General features: G+C 40.9%; 1 protein-coding gene across 6 annotated transcripts in view; it reads left to right on the plus strand.

Moving 5' to 3' along the window:
• Nucleotides 1–18,486, plus strand: part of LOC149251810 (uncharacterized) — a 395,150-nt gene that overhangs the window by 140,945 nt on the left and 235,719 nt on the right. For 5 of the 6 annotated variants that reach the window (XR_016266907.1, XM_089459577.1, XM_089459575.1 and 2 more), the window contains exon 4: nucleotides 5,244–5,384. The exons of the other annotated variant lie outside the window; for it this stretch is intronic. Coding sequence is in view for 4 of the 5 variants with exons in the window: in XM_089459577.1 (XP_089315703.1) it covers nucleotides 5,244–5,384 (141 nt within the window). In the remaining variant the exon portion in view is untranslated. The remainder of the gene's footprint in view (nucleotides 1–5,243; nucleotides 5,385–18,486) is intronic. 6 annotated transcript variants of the gene reach the window in all.

Below are 18,486 nucleotides of genomic sequence, written 5' to 3' on the forward strand. Positions count from 1 at the left end.
TTAATAACAGAGGCGATTGAGAAAGTAAAGATAGAATTAGGCAACAGGCCTAGAGATGCTACCAGACTCATCCAGTTCTTAAATTCAAAGAACAAGTACCAACTACAGGAACTGGAAATTGAAGACAGGACTGCTACTGTTCTGGAGGTAAAGAAAGTCCTCACCAAAAGGGACCTTAAGAATAAGTTAGAGGAAAAGAGCAAGGAAATGCAAGTAGTCGTTGACAGGTTCATGGCTAAGTTTGATAAGCTAAAGGAAAAGGGATTACCTAATCCCTTAGTCATTCATGATAAACTTATGGAACAAGGAGATTACAACGACAAACTCAAGGATGTAGCAAGACAAAAAGTGGCTACTTCACAGGTTTCAGGGGTACCAACAGGAAAGGTACTGTACAGTGCTTTTGAAAATCTATTTTACCTCTAGCATGAGGTAAAACATCTGTTTGTAAATAAGCCTTCATTTGCAAAATACACTGAGGCAGATGAAACTTATCGGAGAATGCTGAGTATCCGGTTACCAACAGATCAAGAATGGGAAAAATTGACTGACTTACTATAGCAGAACACAGTTAAAGGTCAAACACACAGTCAACGAGGTAGAAGAGCATTAGAGTCAAAGGTTTTGGGGTCAAAGAGTATCCGTGTCAAAGAGTATCAGTATAGAAGACAACAGCCTTTGCCAGCATAGAGCATAGCAACCATAAACTTCCAGCTAAACCACAATAAAAGGGACAACAAGAAAAAAATTCAATAGCTGTCTCTATCTTCTTGTGAGAAGATATTTTGAATTTCCTAGATTAATTCCCAAGTTAGTTTTGGATATTTTGTAAAAACATTTTGTATAAATACTTCATAAATCGAAGTATGTAGGGTGGATTCTTATACTTTCAATAGAATTTTGTTCAAAGACTGTAAAAGCTTTTGTATCACTGACTGGGCCAACATGCTAGATTGATGAATAAAGATCAGATATTTCAAGGGATTCATGTGTAAAGCGGAGTACAAATGAGTAATTCTCTTGTGTTGTTTTATCTCTCTTAAAGTTGTTTCATAATCTTAAATGTTTCAGAAGTCTGAATGTTTTAACTTGAATATTATTTCAGAATTTTCTTAACTGCACTCTGTCTTACTGTTATACATTCTTAATGTTTTCTCTTAAACTATCTTAGCTAGGGAATTCTTAATTGCTCCTTAGCTTCCGTAGTTTCTCCTTTGGTCTATAGTAAAGGATTCTTAATTGCCCTTTACTCATGATTCACTGCTGTTCCCCCATCTTAGCCTCGGTCTGAGGATTCTTGATTGCCCTCTCACCTCCATTAAGACTCATTTCACCATTTAGTCCAAGGATTTGTACTTCACTCTGCTATCTTGCCCCTTGAACATTCTCTTTAGTGAGTTAACTCCAGCTTCGCTGCCCCTTCTTTGACTCTGTTGCCCAATGGCCTAAAGGCATCAACTTATCTGCCTGTTTTAAGGTTTCCACTACCAAATCTTCATACAAATCAAAAACCCCCCTGAACTCTAGAACTAGCCTAATATCTAAGCAAACATAGCTAAATTATATAGAGAGAGCCCTCTCTGAGCCATAGGTTGGCTAGAGCCTATGCTTAAAGGTTGGTTTCTGGTTACCTCGAAGCCTTCCCTTCTTCCAAAACTTCTAAGGAAAAGTTTTGAGTGATAACAGGGAGCACAAATACATCATGAATTGCGAGATTGCTATGAAAAATCATGGCCATGGCCAAAGAGGTGTGCATACATAAGAGAAATTGTCCATGTGGGGAATAAATATAGGTTCTCTAGTACAACAATAAGATGGGTGTTTCCACCCTTACATAGTGCAATCACCTTTAGAGGGCTAATAGCCTAATACAATAAGTGCTCTTTTAGGTCATGTGTCCATCTCCATGATGCCAACATAGCAACCCAAGACATAAACATGTCCATCAAGCTAGGGAGTTTCTCTCACCATGGGGTAGTCAGCGAAGCCAAACACCACAAAAGTGAGCTAAGAGGACTGGTCATGACCATCCACCGAGGGGGAAATAGGATACATTTTAATACTTCATCCCACATGGCCTTATAGGGCCATAGATTGCAAACATTTGGGTTTACAAATGGAAAGGTCAAAAATTTTTGGAGTACCTTTGCTGAAAGAGGGGTAACAAGACCTAACCCTTTCCAAGATATTGAAAGTGCTGGTACTGTTGGGTTCTATTGTTGGCTTATTTATGAACCTATGGTCTTTCTAGAGCACTGACATCTTGTATACTTTATCAATACTTTTTGGCACTGGAGATGCATTAGGCACTCCCACAATACACTTATTATTGTACCTGTTGCAAGCAAATTGCTCTTTGGTTACTATGGACATTAATGTTCAAATTAGATTTAAATTAAAAATGAGGCTAGTATGACTTTGCCCATTTGTTTCAAATCCTTGTAGAAGCATTAAACCCATATATTAGGACATGCTTGCTTGTTATACTTTGTAGTCTTATCTTTTAGTTGTTTAATGTAACTTGTTGATTTTTGTGTAGCTTGGGAGGTACTCCAAGCCCTGATGTTCGAGGGTTGGAAGTCAAAGCACCACAAATGGGCTTGTGGGCTTGAGACCCAAGCTTGGGGGTTTGCAGCCATAGATGTTTGGTCCAAAACCATGATGAGTCTTTGACATGTGATGGATGAAGATGATAGCTCTCGGTGAGACGATTCTAACGCAACAAGAATCCACTGATTCCGAGTTGTCGTTGAGGAGTTATGAATTTTTGAAGTTATGTGTTGGGGTTATGACTTATGTTTACGGTTGGCCTAAGGATATTTTAGGCATGTGACAGTTGGACAACCCCGAGAAAGTGACGTTTTGGAGCCCTCTTATTGAGTATAATAAGAGGTGAGTGTGAGGCATTTGAATCATCCTTTTGTGCAACGCATTCTCAAGAGGAGAGCTCGTTGGAGAGATTCTCTTGTGCCCTAGCTGCAGCTAGGAGGAGGAAGGAACGACATGGAAGAGGCACTGTCTTAAGGGTCAGAGCTCACTGTTTTGGGAGTCCGAGTTGCTGGTAAAGGGGCCGAGGTCTCTTGGAGGAAGGTTGAGTTTGATGGGAAGTATTGTGGATCTGTTTGAGGGCTAGAAGAGGGCTGTTTTGGTGGGCTGTTGGAGGGTCACAGCCAGTTGAGGTAGGCTGCAGGCCTAGCCTTCCAAAACAGGCCTGCGTTGAGTTGTTAAGGGCTGCCATATGCCTAGAACAACAGCTCACAAGAAAGGCTTTACTCATTGCCTAGGCCGCAGTAAATTCAAGGCTGATTTGTGGGTTGAATGAAGGGTTGTTGCAGCAAAAACAAGCCCTAATCAGTCATAGTAAAAGAAAACAGGTGCAGAAGACTTGGAGGGTAGCGTGTGGAGAAAGCGTTGGGTCATAGTTTATGACCAAACTTGGATCAGTTTGATGGGAAGCTGTAGGAGACCTTAGGAGCTGTTTGGAGAAGCCCATGTGGACTGTTGGGAAGTCTACCAAGCAGCCAAGGTGACAGCAGGAACATCAAGAGAGAGGCAAAAGGACAACAGTAGAGGGAGTTGCAAATGGACTCTTGTATGATGAGTTGATGATGTCGTAGGTGAAGGACATATTGATGTGCCCAGATTTGTGCAATAGCTCCTCTATTGCAGAAGCAAAGGGCAGATTGGTGAAGTCTGTGGGCATCCATGTGTAAGGGTCTTCCAAGTGTGGGGATGCCCTAACTAGGAGCAGATGCTGCAATGTGGACTTGGTCTTTCGTGGACTGTTGGAGGGCAGTGTGAGAGAAGACCAAGTGTGGACGAGATTGGGCCCTTATGGGCTGCTGGAGGACATTGTGATCGTGTCTAAGTTAGAGCCTGGTGAGCAACACCTTGATGAACAATGGTAGTTGTGAGAGAGGTAGTTGTTGAGCTCAAGGGTTGATGAACCAGAGGAGCAGTTGTGGAGCTCGAGACTTGTGTGTGGAGAAGGACTTCTACAACAGATGATGGGCAGTCCTCCTAGCCCGTGTTCATTGTGGGAGATGGACATCTTATAGTGATAGGTGGCAACCCTTTGTGCCCTATGTTGGTCTTCATCGGAGCAACGCAGGAAGACCATAGTGGGCTGAAGTCCCTGAGTAGCTGAGGAGCAGCAGTGGGCAGATTGAGAGTTGTTCACAAGTGGAGCTGTGAACAACTCGATAGGAGTCTCGATGTGTTGTGGCCTTGATGGACGAAGGCACAACTAGAGAGCAGATTGGACAGCCGAGATTCAGTGGCCAGATGGACTTGGAGCATTGATAGAGGCAGGAGCTGCAAATCGGGAGCCGAAGGACCGGGTAGGTACAGGGTACGACTGAGAGGAGCTGAGAGAGCATGCGACAGCTAGATGGTCAGAGTATCTTGTTGAGGACAGATTGGTTGTTGATGGACTGACACCGAGTCTCAATTTTGTATCTTGTACTAAGGGCCATTATCTCTGGTACGGGAGCCCTAGATTGTTGTATTATATGTTGTTAATATAACGAAGTTGGGTTGAAAACTGTAAAAAGTTGTCTATATTCTGTGCATGTGTGATTTACTGCTATTTTATTCCACTGTGCAAAGTAGTTTATGGTTGAGATTCTTGGTTTGGTAGCGTCAGTGATTTTAAGACTCTAACCTAGACCCAAGGTCGTGGAAATTCAACACAACCTTCTGTAGTTGAAATATCTCAAGTGTTCAAGCTGCTATCTATTCGTATTACAAATTTAGGCACCTTTTAATGCTACTAAGTCATGTCCAAAACAGAAAACAAGTCTTCAATTAGAATCTAGTTAGATATATTGACTTCTTTTTGTCGGTTTCATGCATGTCTTCTTCTCTTTTAAGCCAAATGATCCAAATCAGCTTGATCCTTCGGAAAAAGGGTTGTAGTATTATCATCATGACAGAGTGACAAAAGTTAACTATTTTATACTGTTGACCCCACCTTCATGTTTAATAATCCAAGAGTTCAAGAGGTTACAGCTGCCATATTTAGTGATATGATAGACTTTTAACTTTTGAATCTTGATTGATCAACTGAATGAAATTCCAAGTTGCACTACATGTATATGGCCATGAATTCTGCGTTTAGGTGGACAGCTTTCAGGTTTTTAGTTTGTTTGTCTATGACTCTATCATTCTATAAGAATGCAAAACATGTGTATCCATTCTTTAATATTATTATTTTGACTATGCAAAGTGTTATTGCATTGTAGAACTGCATAACAGCTTTGTTCACAGCAGAGAAGGATGTGGGTGAATGCTTGGCACTTGCTTCTGACTCCATAGGCTTAAAGGAGATTCCAAAATATGAGGTCACTAAGAGGGAATGCCAAGATTGGATACAGCAAGTCCAGGTATTTCTAATTCTAATGCATTGATTCATTTTTTGAGCTATCCTGTACTGTCATATGAAGTAAATGTGAATAGTTTCTCCCTCCTATCTCAGATTTTGTCCTGTAATTGTCACGGTTTGAGTGTTGTGTTCTACTACGAATGAAGGCTTTGTTCAATTGGCCAAAACAAAAAGGCCTTTAAGCTTGTTATGACTTATAAGTTATTTTAACAAAGCATATCGCCTCATTTCTTGAAAGAAAATCCTGTGTTTTATCCATATTAGCACATCCCTTGTCATCATTCACTAGTCCAACCTGATATTCGTCCTTATCTTGTTGATTCTTTTGCAACACCATAGTTAACCAACTGACTGCTTCTGTAACTCTTTAGGTAATTTGTCAGGCATCTATGACTGAAATATTGATCTTATCTCTTTTGTTACATCTGTTAGATGTTTCCCTCTGTCCATCTATTTTATCTCTTTTCGCTTCCTTGGCATTTTGAATGTTGAAATGGTACCACCTAGCTTCTGTTAGTATGTGACCTAGCTACTGTTCTTCTGTAATTCTATCCCTCATAACAAATTGATGGGATCTGAAAACAGAAAATCTAAAAATGGATGCTATTTTTGAAAAGATCTATAGTGGGGAAGACTTTTACACCTATGCATGGCCTTTCCTATTGAAAAGGGACCTATTCACTGTCAATAGTGTCATGTAACAATTACATAAATCAATTAGTGTTACTATTGTTTTTGAAATGCTGTATGTATTACTTCAAAGATCGAATCAGTACATGGAACGAAAAAATTACATCACACAAACAACAAGGGTCTCAACAAATTCCTGCCCTAATAAGTCCAGAAAGCAAGTATATGGCCTGCACAACCAGAGAAGTGACTCAACATCATGCCAGAAAACAGTGAGTTTGATTGTCAGAAGCAGAGGGAACTCCCACTTAAACCCTCCTCAGATCCCCTCGGAAAAAAGAGAGAGTGATCCTCCTGAAAAGTAACTTTACACTGTTTCTTACTAACCAACCAAGATGTAATGTCCCTTCCTAAATTAATTTGTCTCAATTTTATTTTTCCACAATTTTGACATTTTTGGTGACCATGGAACCCACAAAATTTTGGGAGAAATATTTAGGAGAAAAAGGGAGGCCGAAATATTTTGTTAGTGGAGCGTGGGGGGCACACGTACAAGGAAAAACACACTTGCCAAGGGATGAATTCAAATAGAGAAGGAAGGGAGGTTGAAGAGCTTGATGGAGGGGCTCATGTGGTAAAGAGAAGCTCACAAATTATAAATAGGAGAAGCTCAGCCTCATTTTGAATCTTTTGCCAATTGAACTTACTCTTGTTGCTTGAGTTTCTTAGCCGGGTCACTTTGTTGTTCAACACCGAGTTTTCCAAGCGGAGAACTCACCCTTTTCTTGGGGGACTTCGAGTGCGACCATAGAGAGGTCAAATTGTACCACTTTGGAGAGGAGTTGGAGGGATTCAGAGCAAAACATTCAGCCACTCACTCAGCTAGTGCGTATTCCATGAGGACGTAGGAGAGGATACGCTTGGGTCATTTATGTGGTCTTCCGCGTAGCAATTTCCGGTAGAATTGTGGCATAGGAGCTTCAGTGGGATATCAGCCTTTTGGAGAAGTTTGGGAGCTAGAGATTGTTGCTTGAAGGCAACACGATTTGGAGCACCCAGGGCTAGCGCAAAAGCCACTCACTAGGCATACGTGGGAGTTTGTGAGATGATTTTTGGAGTTGGGTTTTACCGGGAGAAATAAGGAAGACCTTGGGGCAGTATAACTCAGCTTTTTGGGAGTGATTGGAGGGATTTTTCTAGGAGTTTGCAAGCAGGTCGTATTTCCCAACTGTTGAAGGAGGACGTGGTATTTGGGGCCAAATTTCGGGGGTTAGAACTAGACCAAACATTTTCTGGGTTTTGGTGGGTTATTTGTGAGGAGCTTGGGGTTAATTTTGTAGAGTTTTTTGAGCACCAGAAGTGGGGTTTTCAATAGTTTCTTTCCAGTAGACAGTGCAATTTTCTAGGGCAACGCAGGGCATCAATGGAGCATCTTATTCTATCATTTAGGCTTGCTATTTTATCACTTTGGTTTTGTCAAGCTTGCCATTGAGGGAAGCCCAGGTGCACTCCTTCCACACTATTGTACTATTTCTCCAATTTCTTAATAAAATGGCTCAGTTGGTTGTCATTTCTGGAGTTTACATGGGTTTTCACTGAATGTTTAAAATTTTGTGTTGCATGTATTGTTTTGCTTTGCATATCACTGTTTTTCTTAATTAGGAACATTACACTAGATCCATTTTAACTCTGGATCTACCAAGCGCCGAGAGGGATCAAATCTCTTTTCACTTTAAAATATGTTTGCATCTCAAGAAATTTGATCCCTCTCGGCGCTTGGTAGATCTGGAGTTATCCATCTAGGCTGGTTTAATTATTAATTTTATGTTTTTATTTTTTATTCTATTTTATTAATTTTAATTTTAATTTATTTTTACCAAGTCAAAATGTTAAAGATTGCAACATTTCTACCATACTGGGATCAAATGTTTATATAGGAGTTAAGTTTACTTATGAACCTCAAATATAAAGATTTTTTTTAATAAAAAGTGGATCAGGTGAGGCGAAATCTTTAATGTTACAATAATGTTAATTTTACTCAATATTTATTACAACCCCCACCCAATAAAAAGTGGTGAGGTGTGGGGGGAAACAACACATGCAGACTTGGATTCCAGCTCAAGTGTGCTATTCAAGGTGAATGTTCAGATGATCAAAGATCCCCAAAGTGAGTGCCTCATCCTATTTTGTCATTGTGCCTCCAATTTTCTCATGTGGGACCTGTTATTGCTCAAACTAGCAGGGGGCCTAAAAGGGACTCCTTAAGGGACAACTAATAGATCAAGGGCAACAATGGAGACTTAGTCCACTATCACCTAAGCCAAAACTCCCTACTCTTTACAGACTTTCACCGATGGGAGGAGACCCGGTATATGGAAAGTCACTTGTGAAGGATGAATCGACAAACGAATGTGAAGTGACCTTAATAATCCTTTTCCTAGAAGGGGGGGTAAAGAATGGAGTTTACTTGCTCTTCAAGCAAGGTACAAAGATTTTCAGGATAAGGAGGTGAGGATTTGAATTTAGGTTAGAGGAATATGCTTTGTAAAGGAGTTTCCCAATCTTGAAATCCTTATTGAACTTGACTTCCAGAATGGTTCTTGAAGAATTGACTTTTCAAAGGTATGGGACCACACGGGACAAAGTGGATCCAGCCTAGGTTAAGGAGAGAGAATCTAGCAACCTAGGATGTTCTTAACCCAAACAAGGAAGGGAAAAGGGTCAAAGAAAAATTTCCAATTAAAAGTGTCAAATTGATCCTATGAGGTGCTAGCCTAGGGAATACGAGGGAAAAGTTTGATCTCAAAGCTAGGGCTTCGGTTATCTCACAACTCCACCATCGGAATGACTTCAAATTTGGAGGAGGCCTTGAGGACACACCAGCGCAATAGAGGCTAGGAGATCAAACTTTTTCTATGGCTATTTCGTCGGGAAAGTGATGCCCTAGGTGACCCAACTTGGCTAGACCTAGAAGAGAAAGGGAAGAGGTGGAGAAAAATGTTCTTTGAGTGATCACCTATTGGTAGACTAGTGCCTAATCCCTTGGGGAGAATGGAGTCTAGGAGAATGATGAGAAAGGATTTTGTATTTTGGTCAAGGAGGCCTTAAGGACTACTTCGCTTGGCCTTTAGGGCAAGAAGAAGTGACCTCAAAGCTTTTATACTTCGCTTTGCAAAAAGAGATGGCTTATCAAGATAAATTCACCAATAGAATTATCCCTAGGAGATTTCATTCACATACATGGCCCATACATTGAGAGATGCTATATAGAAACAATAATTCCACAATTTCGCAATTATGCAATGCAACAATTAGCCCTAGTATAGCGAAAATCCCATTCAATGCATATGACAAAAGTAAAACAAGAATAGCATTAAATGTGTGTACTTACATGTAATAGAACATATCCAACCATCAACAATTTGACAATAAAGAAGCTCCAAGATAAAATACTCCAATCCAAACATCAAAATTCATCCATGCTCCAATTCGTCCTCCCAGAAAAAGTGCGAAATTCTTTAAAGAGAAGAAATGTTCCAATCCAAAAGTGATGATCCACATGAATTCGTGTCTCTCCTATTTATACACTCATTAGGAGTTCGAATTACCTAATTTGAGCCTACATTATCCCATCAACTAAAATAATGTGCAAATAACTATCTATTGGTGACAAGCCCACCAAACTACTTCACAAATAAAATAATAAGCCTCCCAAGAAGTCAAATGATCAATAATGCATGTCGTTGGGCTCTCTAAGAGGTCTGATGAAGTTCATAAGTGCCAAAATGATGAGTTGGACTTCCAAAAGTAATGGACAAGGGGTTGGTCCCTTGTTCTCCACATAATAAACCTGTGGTGCTCCCAATGTCTGTGAGGGCACACAAGTGATCTCATGGGTCTCCATGTAAGTCGAAGATACTTGTAGACCATTTGTAAGGGCTTAGATGATGGTGTAGGTGATGCCACATCATCCTGCAAGTCCTGGGTCAGCTACCAAGTGCATGGTACATCTGTGGGGTTGACTGGGCAAAGGTGAACCAGGTGCATCTTCCTCGTCCAATAGGTGAATCTCGAGCAATCTATGAAAATATCTGGGGATCGATGGAGTGTTGTCTATTGCTGTGCAGGCCCATGGCTCTTAACACACACCCTACATGTGCCAATGTAGCCCTTTGGAGGGTTAGGACCCCATATAGGGAGACCAAACTCAAGATGGAGACCATCTGCAATCTTGCATAAGATACAATGTGTCCCCTAGCCTTCCAGTACAACAAGTCATCAAGGAAATTGAGTAAAAGAGCTTACAAACCATGGACCATAGGTGGGGACTTCATAATGGCCTACCCTTCCATAATGGGCTTTGGCATGTGCTAATGTCTCCAAACTCCAAATGGGGTTAACCAAGTATCCCATTAGGTGGTTTCTACTTTTAAAGGGGATAATATGTCCAAGGTACATCCTTTAAAAGGTGGTGGCATGTGATAAATAGGTGAATGGAGTAGGGAATGAGAAGGGGCAACCCTGGGCCACACGTTGGGGTACAAGGTAGCTAATAGAAGGGAAGCCCACACTTGGGTATATAATGTATAGGAGGGAGCAATCGTGGTACATGAGGTGCCTCGACCTTGATTTTTCCACCCTTCTTTATATGCCTTTTGCCTTTTTATGATTTTTCTTCAATTAACTGCTCGGGGCTCAAGGGGTAAGAGCATGATGTGTGAAATATGGCAATGGATACCCCCTTTTAAGGTAGGGCGGTTCATTTCCCACCAGGGGTTGGGGCAATCATGGGTTCCTATATGATGAAGGGGTCTCATAGAGCTTGTAGGAACCAGGGTGATGGCCATGATGATGGGGTGGAGCTCATGTATTGGCTTTTGCCCACGTGGTAAATGTGTTTGTCCCTGCCATCTTTTGCATTTTGTGGTACATTTTTCTATTGAATGTGGCCAATTATGCTTTTACTTTTCTTTTTAGCTGCATCAATCTCCGGGGCATCATTTCGGGCTTGACCTAAGGTCTGGGCAAGGGGAAGGGGAGAGCTAGCCCTATGTGGACCCAGGTGGGAGAAATGATGAATGGGGTTATAATGAGTGGAAATGGGGCAATATATGTGGATGAGGGAGCGGGACCACATAACCAAAATCAGGGTTTCCCATAAAATACCATCCTTAAATCCAAATAGTCAGTGAAAGAGATCCCACGAGACTAGAATCCAAGGTTATTATCTAAAAAGGGGTCTAGGGGACAAGAGCACAGACCTAGCCCATTCTTTCCGCTGAATCCCCCCATTAATCCATGCCCAAAAGTGTCCATGATAAGCAAACTACAATACTCAATTACCAAATGACAAGGCATACCTTTAGGTTTGGGAGGCCCACCTTCAAACATATGATCAGGACATATGGGTGAGGGACCACATGGCTGGCTTAGGTGGCGGAGAAATGGCACAACGAGCTAGTTGGTGGTTGCTGGCTGTTGGCTGATAGATCTCAATAATCCTTTGGGTGATGTCTCTAAAGGCATAGTCCATGGCTCTCAGAAAGTGGCACTTATATTTAATAACTTGAATGGCATCTAATATATTCAGAGATGCCTCAAGGACTGGTGAAGGTGGTCTTTTGTGTATCCTCTTCCCTTAGTAGAATTTGGTTATATCCAATGAAACGATCCAAGAAGGATAGCATCTCTAAAATCATAATCCTCTGTGAAAGCATTTCCATATCAGGTAAAGGATAGTTATCTTCAACCAAAGAAATGTTCAAATTTCTAAAATGTATACACAACTTGATTTGCCTTGTCTTCTTTTGAACTATTGTTGGGTTGGATAACGATGTTATGTCTCTTGTTGGAGTGATGATTCCTGCGTTAAGTAATTTTTCCAGCTCTTGGTTTACTAGAGGTGCCAGCTTTGGGTTTATCTGTCTTAACTTAAGTCGAAAAGGCTTAGCATCTTTGACTAATGGGATGGTGTGCTGGATAATTCTCCTTTATATGACTTTATATTATCATATGTCCAGGCAAACAAATCCTTGTATTATGTGACTAAGCCCTTTATTTTCCATTTTTCTTCACTTGTGGTTCTTGCTCCTTCTTTGATCATATTCAGATCATGCTATATTCTCACATTGATTTCCTTATATTCCTTTGGTTTGATAGTCTTTGTTCTCCCTCTAAAGCCATCATCCCTATTAAATGTAGCTTCAAGGGGCATACGACCTGTAGGGATTTTGTTGGTTGGCAACTATTCCACTAAGTCTTCCTCTCTTCACGTAATCCAATTCTCCTTAAATTCCTATGTATAGTTTATGAATCCGATTATCTCTTCATCATCTTGAAAAACTTGCCAGTTTTCGATATTGTTTGTAATAGAAGGCCTATACACTGGTTCTATCCATTTTCCTCTTTCTAACTCAGGACATGATCGGAAGATTGAAGCATAGACTGCAAGTGCATCTGCGTTCTCATTTAAACACCTTGGAACCACCTCCAAACCCATGGCTTCAAATGCGTCCTTAGCTAAGATAAAATCTTGTCTGTATCTTTTTAACTTTTAATTATTATAGTCATGCAATCTCTTTACTAAACATACAATAAGATTGGAGTCTTCTATAATCTTTAATAGCTTGATACCTAGATCCTTTTACAGGTTTAACCCCAATAAAAGTGACTCATATTTTGCAATGTTATTGGTGGCTTCGAATTCCAATCCATATGAGAAGTAGAGAAGGTCACATCAGGGGAAGCTAAAACAATACCGACTCCATTATCTATTTTGGAGCAGGCTCTATTACCACTCAAACTAGCAGGGGGAATAAAAGGGACTCCTAAAGGGCAACTGCTAGATCAAAGGGAAACGATGGAGGCTTAGCCCACTGTCACCTCATCTAAGACTCCCTACTCTTTACAGACTTTCATTGATGGGAGGAGACCTGGTATATAGAAGGTCACTTGTGAAGGAAGAATCAACCAATGGATGTAAAGTAACCCTTATAATCCTTTTCCTAGAAGGGGTTTAAGAATAGAGCTTTCTTCCTTGTTAAGCAAGGTACAAAGATTTCTAGGATAAGGAGGTGAAGATTTGAGGGTCTTTAGTGGAATATGCCTTATGAAGGAGTTTCCCAATCTCGAAATCCTTATTGAGCTTGACTTAGCGAATGGTTCTTTGAAGATTGGACTTTTCAAAGGTGTGGGACCACATGGGACCAAGTGGACCCAACCTAGATTAAGGGGGAAGAATCTAGCAACCAATCATGTTCTTAACCCAGACAAGGAAGGTGAAAGGATCAAAAAAAAAATTTCCACTTAAAGGTGTCAAATTGATCCTACAAGGCACTAACCTTGGGAACATTAGGGAAAAATTTGATCTCGTAGCTAGGGCTTGGGTTATCTCACAACTCCACTGTCGGAATGGCTTCAAAATTGGAAGAGGCCTTGAGTACACACTAGCGCAGAAGAGGCTAGGAGATCGAACTTTTTCTTGGGCTATTTTGTCAGGAAAATGATGCCATAGGTGACCCAACTTGGCTAGACCTAGAAGAGAGGGAAAGGTGAAGAAAAATATTCTTTGAGTGATCACCTATTGGAGGACCAGTGCCTTAATCCCACGGGGAGAATGAATTCTAGGAGAATGATGAGAAAGGAGCTTGTATTTTGGTCAAGGAGGCCTTAAGGACTTCTTTGCTTAGCTTTTATGGCAAGAGGAAGAGACCTCAAAGTTTTTATACTTCGCTTGGAAAAATAGATGGCTTATCAAGATAAATTCCCCAGTGGAATTATCCCTAGGAGATTTCATTCACATACATGGACCAAACATTGAGAGATGCTATATAGAAACAATAATTCCACAGATGTGCAGTTATGCAATGCAGCAATTAGCCCTATTATAGCGAAAATGCCATTCAATGCATATGACAAAAGTAAAACAAGAATAACATTAAAAGTGTGTACTTACATGTAATAGAACATATCCAACCATCAACAATTTGACAATAAAGAAGCTCCAAGATAAAAATAAGTGTTGCGAAAATTGCGATAATATCGAAAAATCGCGGTTTTTTGAAAATGGCGATATTATCGCCGGATTATTACGTGATTTTTTTCGCAAAAAATCGCGATAACTTGAAATTATCGCAATTATTATGAAAAAATCACGATTTTATGGAATTTTTTTATTATTATTAATGTTGCCGATTTTTCAATGATGATGATGAGGAGGAGCAACAGGAGGAGGAGGTGACACGACCTACCCAGGCTACCCCTGTCACCAGTAGAGGACGTGATCTACCTCTTGTAGCTCCTAGTTCTTCAGCTTTTAGAGCACAACAGAGTCCACTGCCAACTCCACCGGCATCTACATCTAGAGGGAAAGCTATTGCATTTTCTCGCAAGAGGGGCAGAGTAAATCAATGGTATTAGTTATTTGGTTCATTTCATTGTGTATGACATTATGACTCATGATATGAGATACATTATTATATTTTTTGTTGATATTTTGAGGCTAAGTTGGGACTCAGGAGTCAGGACTGACTATTCAGGACATGATTCACTGTTATGTGTGATGTAGCACTAGAAATGATATTACACATCCTATATATTAGTTCTTTTATCATATTTATGTGTCAATGTATTTATTTTATGTTGTAGATGCTTTAGATATTAAAAAAATTGAAAAAAAATGAATATTTTTGTATTTTACGATTTTTTCCCGATTTTTTTTCCCTTGCCGATATTATCCCGATAACGATTACTGGAACATTGATAAAAATACTCCAATCCAAACATCAAAATTCATCCATGCTCCAATTCTTCATCCCAGAAAAAGTGTGAAATTCTCTAAAGAGAAGAGAGATCCAATCCAAAGTGATGGTGAGAAAACGAACTCATCTCACTTGTATTTATACATTAATTACGAGTTCCAACTAGTCTCTTAAGCCTACATAAGCCGCAAAAATAAAATAATGTGCTAATAACCTAACTTTTTGTGACAAGCCCACCAAACTAGCTCATAATGAAATAATAAGCCTCTCAAGGGGTCAAATGATAAACAATACATGTCGTAGGGCCCTCCAAGATGCTTGATCAGGTCCATAGGTGCCATAATGAAAAATAGGACCCTCAAAAGTGATGGACAAGGAGGTGGCCCCTTGTTCTCCAAGCAATAAACCCGTGGTGCTCCTAGTGGGTGTGGGGGCACAATAATAACCTCATGGGTCTCTAAATGAGTCGAAGAATGCTGTAGACAATCTATAAGGGCTCATAGGGTGGTGTAGGTTATGTCACATCATCCTACAAGTTCTAGGTCAACTGCCAAGTGCATGGTACATCTGTGGGGTTGGCTTGTTAAAGGTGAACCAGGTGCATCTTCCTTGTCCAATAGGTGGATCTCGAGCTAATCTTTGAATATCTTTGGAGATCCGTGGAGTGTTGTCTACTGCTGTGGAGGCCCATGGTTCTCAACACACATACTACATGTGCCAATGTAGCCCTATGGAGGGTTAGGACCCCGTATAAGGAGACCAAACCCAAGATGGAGACCACCTGCAATCTTGCATAAGATCCAATGCGTCCCCTAGCCTTCTAGTGTAACAAGTCATCAAGGAAATCGAGTAAAAGAACTTACAAACCATGGACCACAAGTGGGGACTTCATGATGGCCTGCCCTTTCATAATGGGCTTTGGCATGTGCTAATGTCTCCAAGCTCCAAATGGGGTTAACCAAGTATCCGATTAGGTAGTTTCTACTTCTAAAGGGGATAATATATCCAAGGTACATCCTTTAAAAGGTGGTGGCATGTGATAATGAGATGAATGGAGTAGGGAATGAAAGGGGGCAACCCCGGGACACATGCTGGGGTACAAGGGTAGCTAGGAAGAGGGAAGCTGACACTTGGGTATATAGTGTATAGGAGGGAGCAATTGTGGTACATGAGGTGTCTCGATCTTGATTTTTCCACCCTTCTTTATATGAATTTTATGGGTTTTCTTTAATTAACAACTCCAGGCTCAAGGGGTAAGAGCATGATGTGTGAGATATAACAGTGGATACCTCCCTTTTAAGGTAGGGCGGTTCATTGCCCACCAGGGGTTGGGACAATCATTTGTTCCTATATGATGAAGGAGGCTCATTGAACCTGTAGGAACCAGGGTGATGGCCATGATGATGGGGTGGAGCTCATGTATTGGCTTTTGCCCACGTCCTAAATGTGTTTGTCTCGACCAACTTTTTGCATTTTGTGGTACATTTCCTGTTGAGTGTGGCCAATTATGGTTTTACTTTTCTTTCTAGTTGCATCAACCTTCGGGGCATCATTCCAGGCCCGACCCAATGTGTGGGCAAGGGGAAGGGGAGAGCTAGCCCTATGTGGACCCAATGGAGGAATGTGGACCCAGGTTAGAGAAATGATGAATGGGGTTATAATGAGTGGGAAGGGGGCAATATATGTGGATGAGGGAGCGGGACCACACAACCAAAATCAAGGGTTCCCATGAAATACCATCCTTAAAGCCAAATGGTCAGTAAAAGAGGTCCTATGGGACTAGAATCCAAGGTTAATATCCAAAAGGTGTCTAGGGGACAAGAGCACAAACCTAGCCCATTCTTTCCACCGAATCCCCCCCATTAATCCATGCCCAGAAGTGTCTATGATAAGCAAACTACAATACTCAATTACCAAATGACAAGGCATACCTTTAGGTTCAAGAGGCGTACCTTCAAACATACGATCATGGCAGATGGGTGAAGGACCACATGGCTAGCTCAGGTGGTAGAGAAATGGCACAACAAGCTAGTTGGTGGCTACATGGGACTATTGGCTGATGACCATCTTGGATAATTTTTTTCTCATCAGGATATCACCCACAAAATGGTGGGTAACATCTGGCTCCAACTAGGACATGATCTCTCTCGAAGTGGATGAAGCTACTTGAACGGGAGGTCACGAGAACTCCAACAATCTCTTGGTTGCCGTAGACCTGTTACTTGCACATGTAATAGATGAAAAACACAGGGCAGCATGCTTTCGCGACATCTCATGATTGCACATGCTTTAATTAGACCCATAAAATTGACTCAGAGAAATAAACTTTCAAATGCAGTTTTTAAATCTAAATGCAGCTAGTCTATCATGAGAAATATCATATGAAATTAGTTATAATGCGAAAATCAGTATGCAGTGCATCCTACCCTAACATGCATATAATAATGCTAATGCTAAGTGTAATCATAAAGCCAGTGCAACCAACATATCATCATATCAATATACATATGCCTGCCAGTATGACTACTCATGTAGGAAATCCCGAAGCGGATGCAGATACATTTGTATGGAGGATGTAGTGGGTGGGAGGTGGGAAACTATGATCTCCATTCGAGGTAAAAGGAAGACCTAGGAGAAGGAGAATAAGCCAATCTAGAAGTGCAGGGTTTTCCCTCTAAGTGTGCAATAGTGGAATGAAAGTTCACTCTCAACAACTCCCTATTACAATCGTTGTTTATAATATCATGCTTTGTAGATGCCACAAGGTCGTGATGGGAGGGGAATGAAGGGCAAGGGAAGGAATGGGTGCAACAAATAGGTCGCTCAAGGTGATGGTCACATTGGAGAGGGGAGATCATGGAGTGATCAAGACTCTGAGGGTGTGTCCAAGGAGGTAAAGTATAATCAATGATGGCTCTTCCTTGACACTATACACGGAAGGGGGAAATGGCTCACAGTGACTTGAGTTCACATGACAAGGGGTGAGGGAATCACTTGATGAAGACTCAACATGATGAACAATAGAAAAGGGCAAAGGGGAAGGTGAAGTCGCAATGGAACCCTTTTCTTGAAAATCCAACTCTTGAGGCTCAAGTGATTTGAATATACTCCCATAATAATAAGGAAGGTAGTTATGAGCAAGGGCCTTATCAATCGTATCATTGTTGGTATCAAAGATAGGGTCTTCCCAAAAAGGAGAATCAATCATCTCCAATTGCTCCTTTTCATGCAAGGGAAAGTGATAATTCTCCTTCTCAAGGGTATTGATGGATATGTCCTCATAAATAATGCTCGGGAGAAGGAGAGGACCACTCTCAACCTCACCCTCGTTGTCGGTGTCATAAATGGGAGCACAGTCAAATTGAGGGCCAACAACTTCCCATTTCTCTTTTTCAATATGGAAATAATCTCCAATGTCATCTTCTAAGGGGCTAATGGGATCACCTTCCTCAAGGTTCTCAAAAGGAGAGTCGTCGAGAGTACTATCCTTGAGAAAGGTAAGGTTAGTCTCAACTTCACTTTCCATAGACTCATTCTTCCCAACATGTGTCCTCAAAATAATCCTTTTCATCATGTGGACCCAAGGAGGACTCGTCTACCTGCTCATTACTTAGATCCTCAATGTCTTGCTGATGCTCGATGAAGGCTTCCTCTTGGATGCTTAATGCAGGGTGTACTTGAAAATGTGTAAGAAAGCCATTAACAAACTCTTCA

The sequence above is a fragment of the Pinus tabuliformis genome, chromosome 7 (assembly GCF_031772625.1).
Source record: "Pinus tabuliformis cultivar Carrire ecotype Pingquan chromosome 7, CPIR1, whole genome shotgun sequence".
NCBI lineage: Eukaryota > Viridiplantae > Streptophyta > Pinopsida > Pinales > Pinaceae > Pinus > Pinus tabuliformis.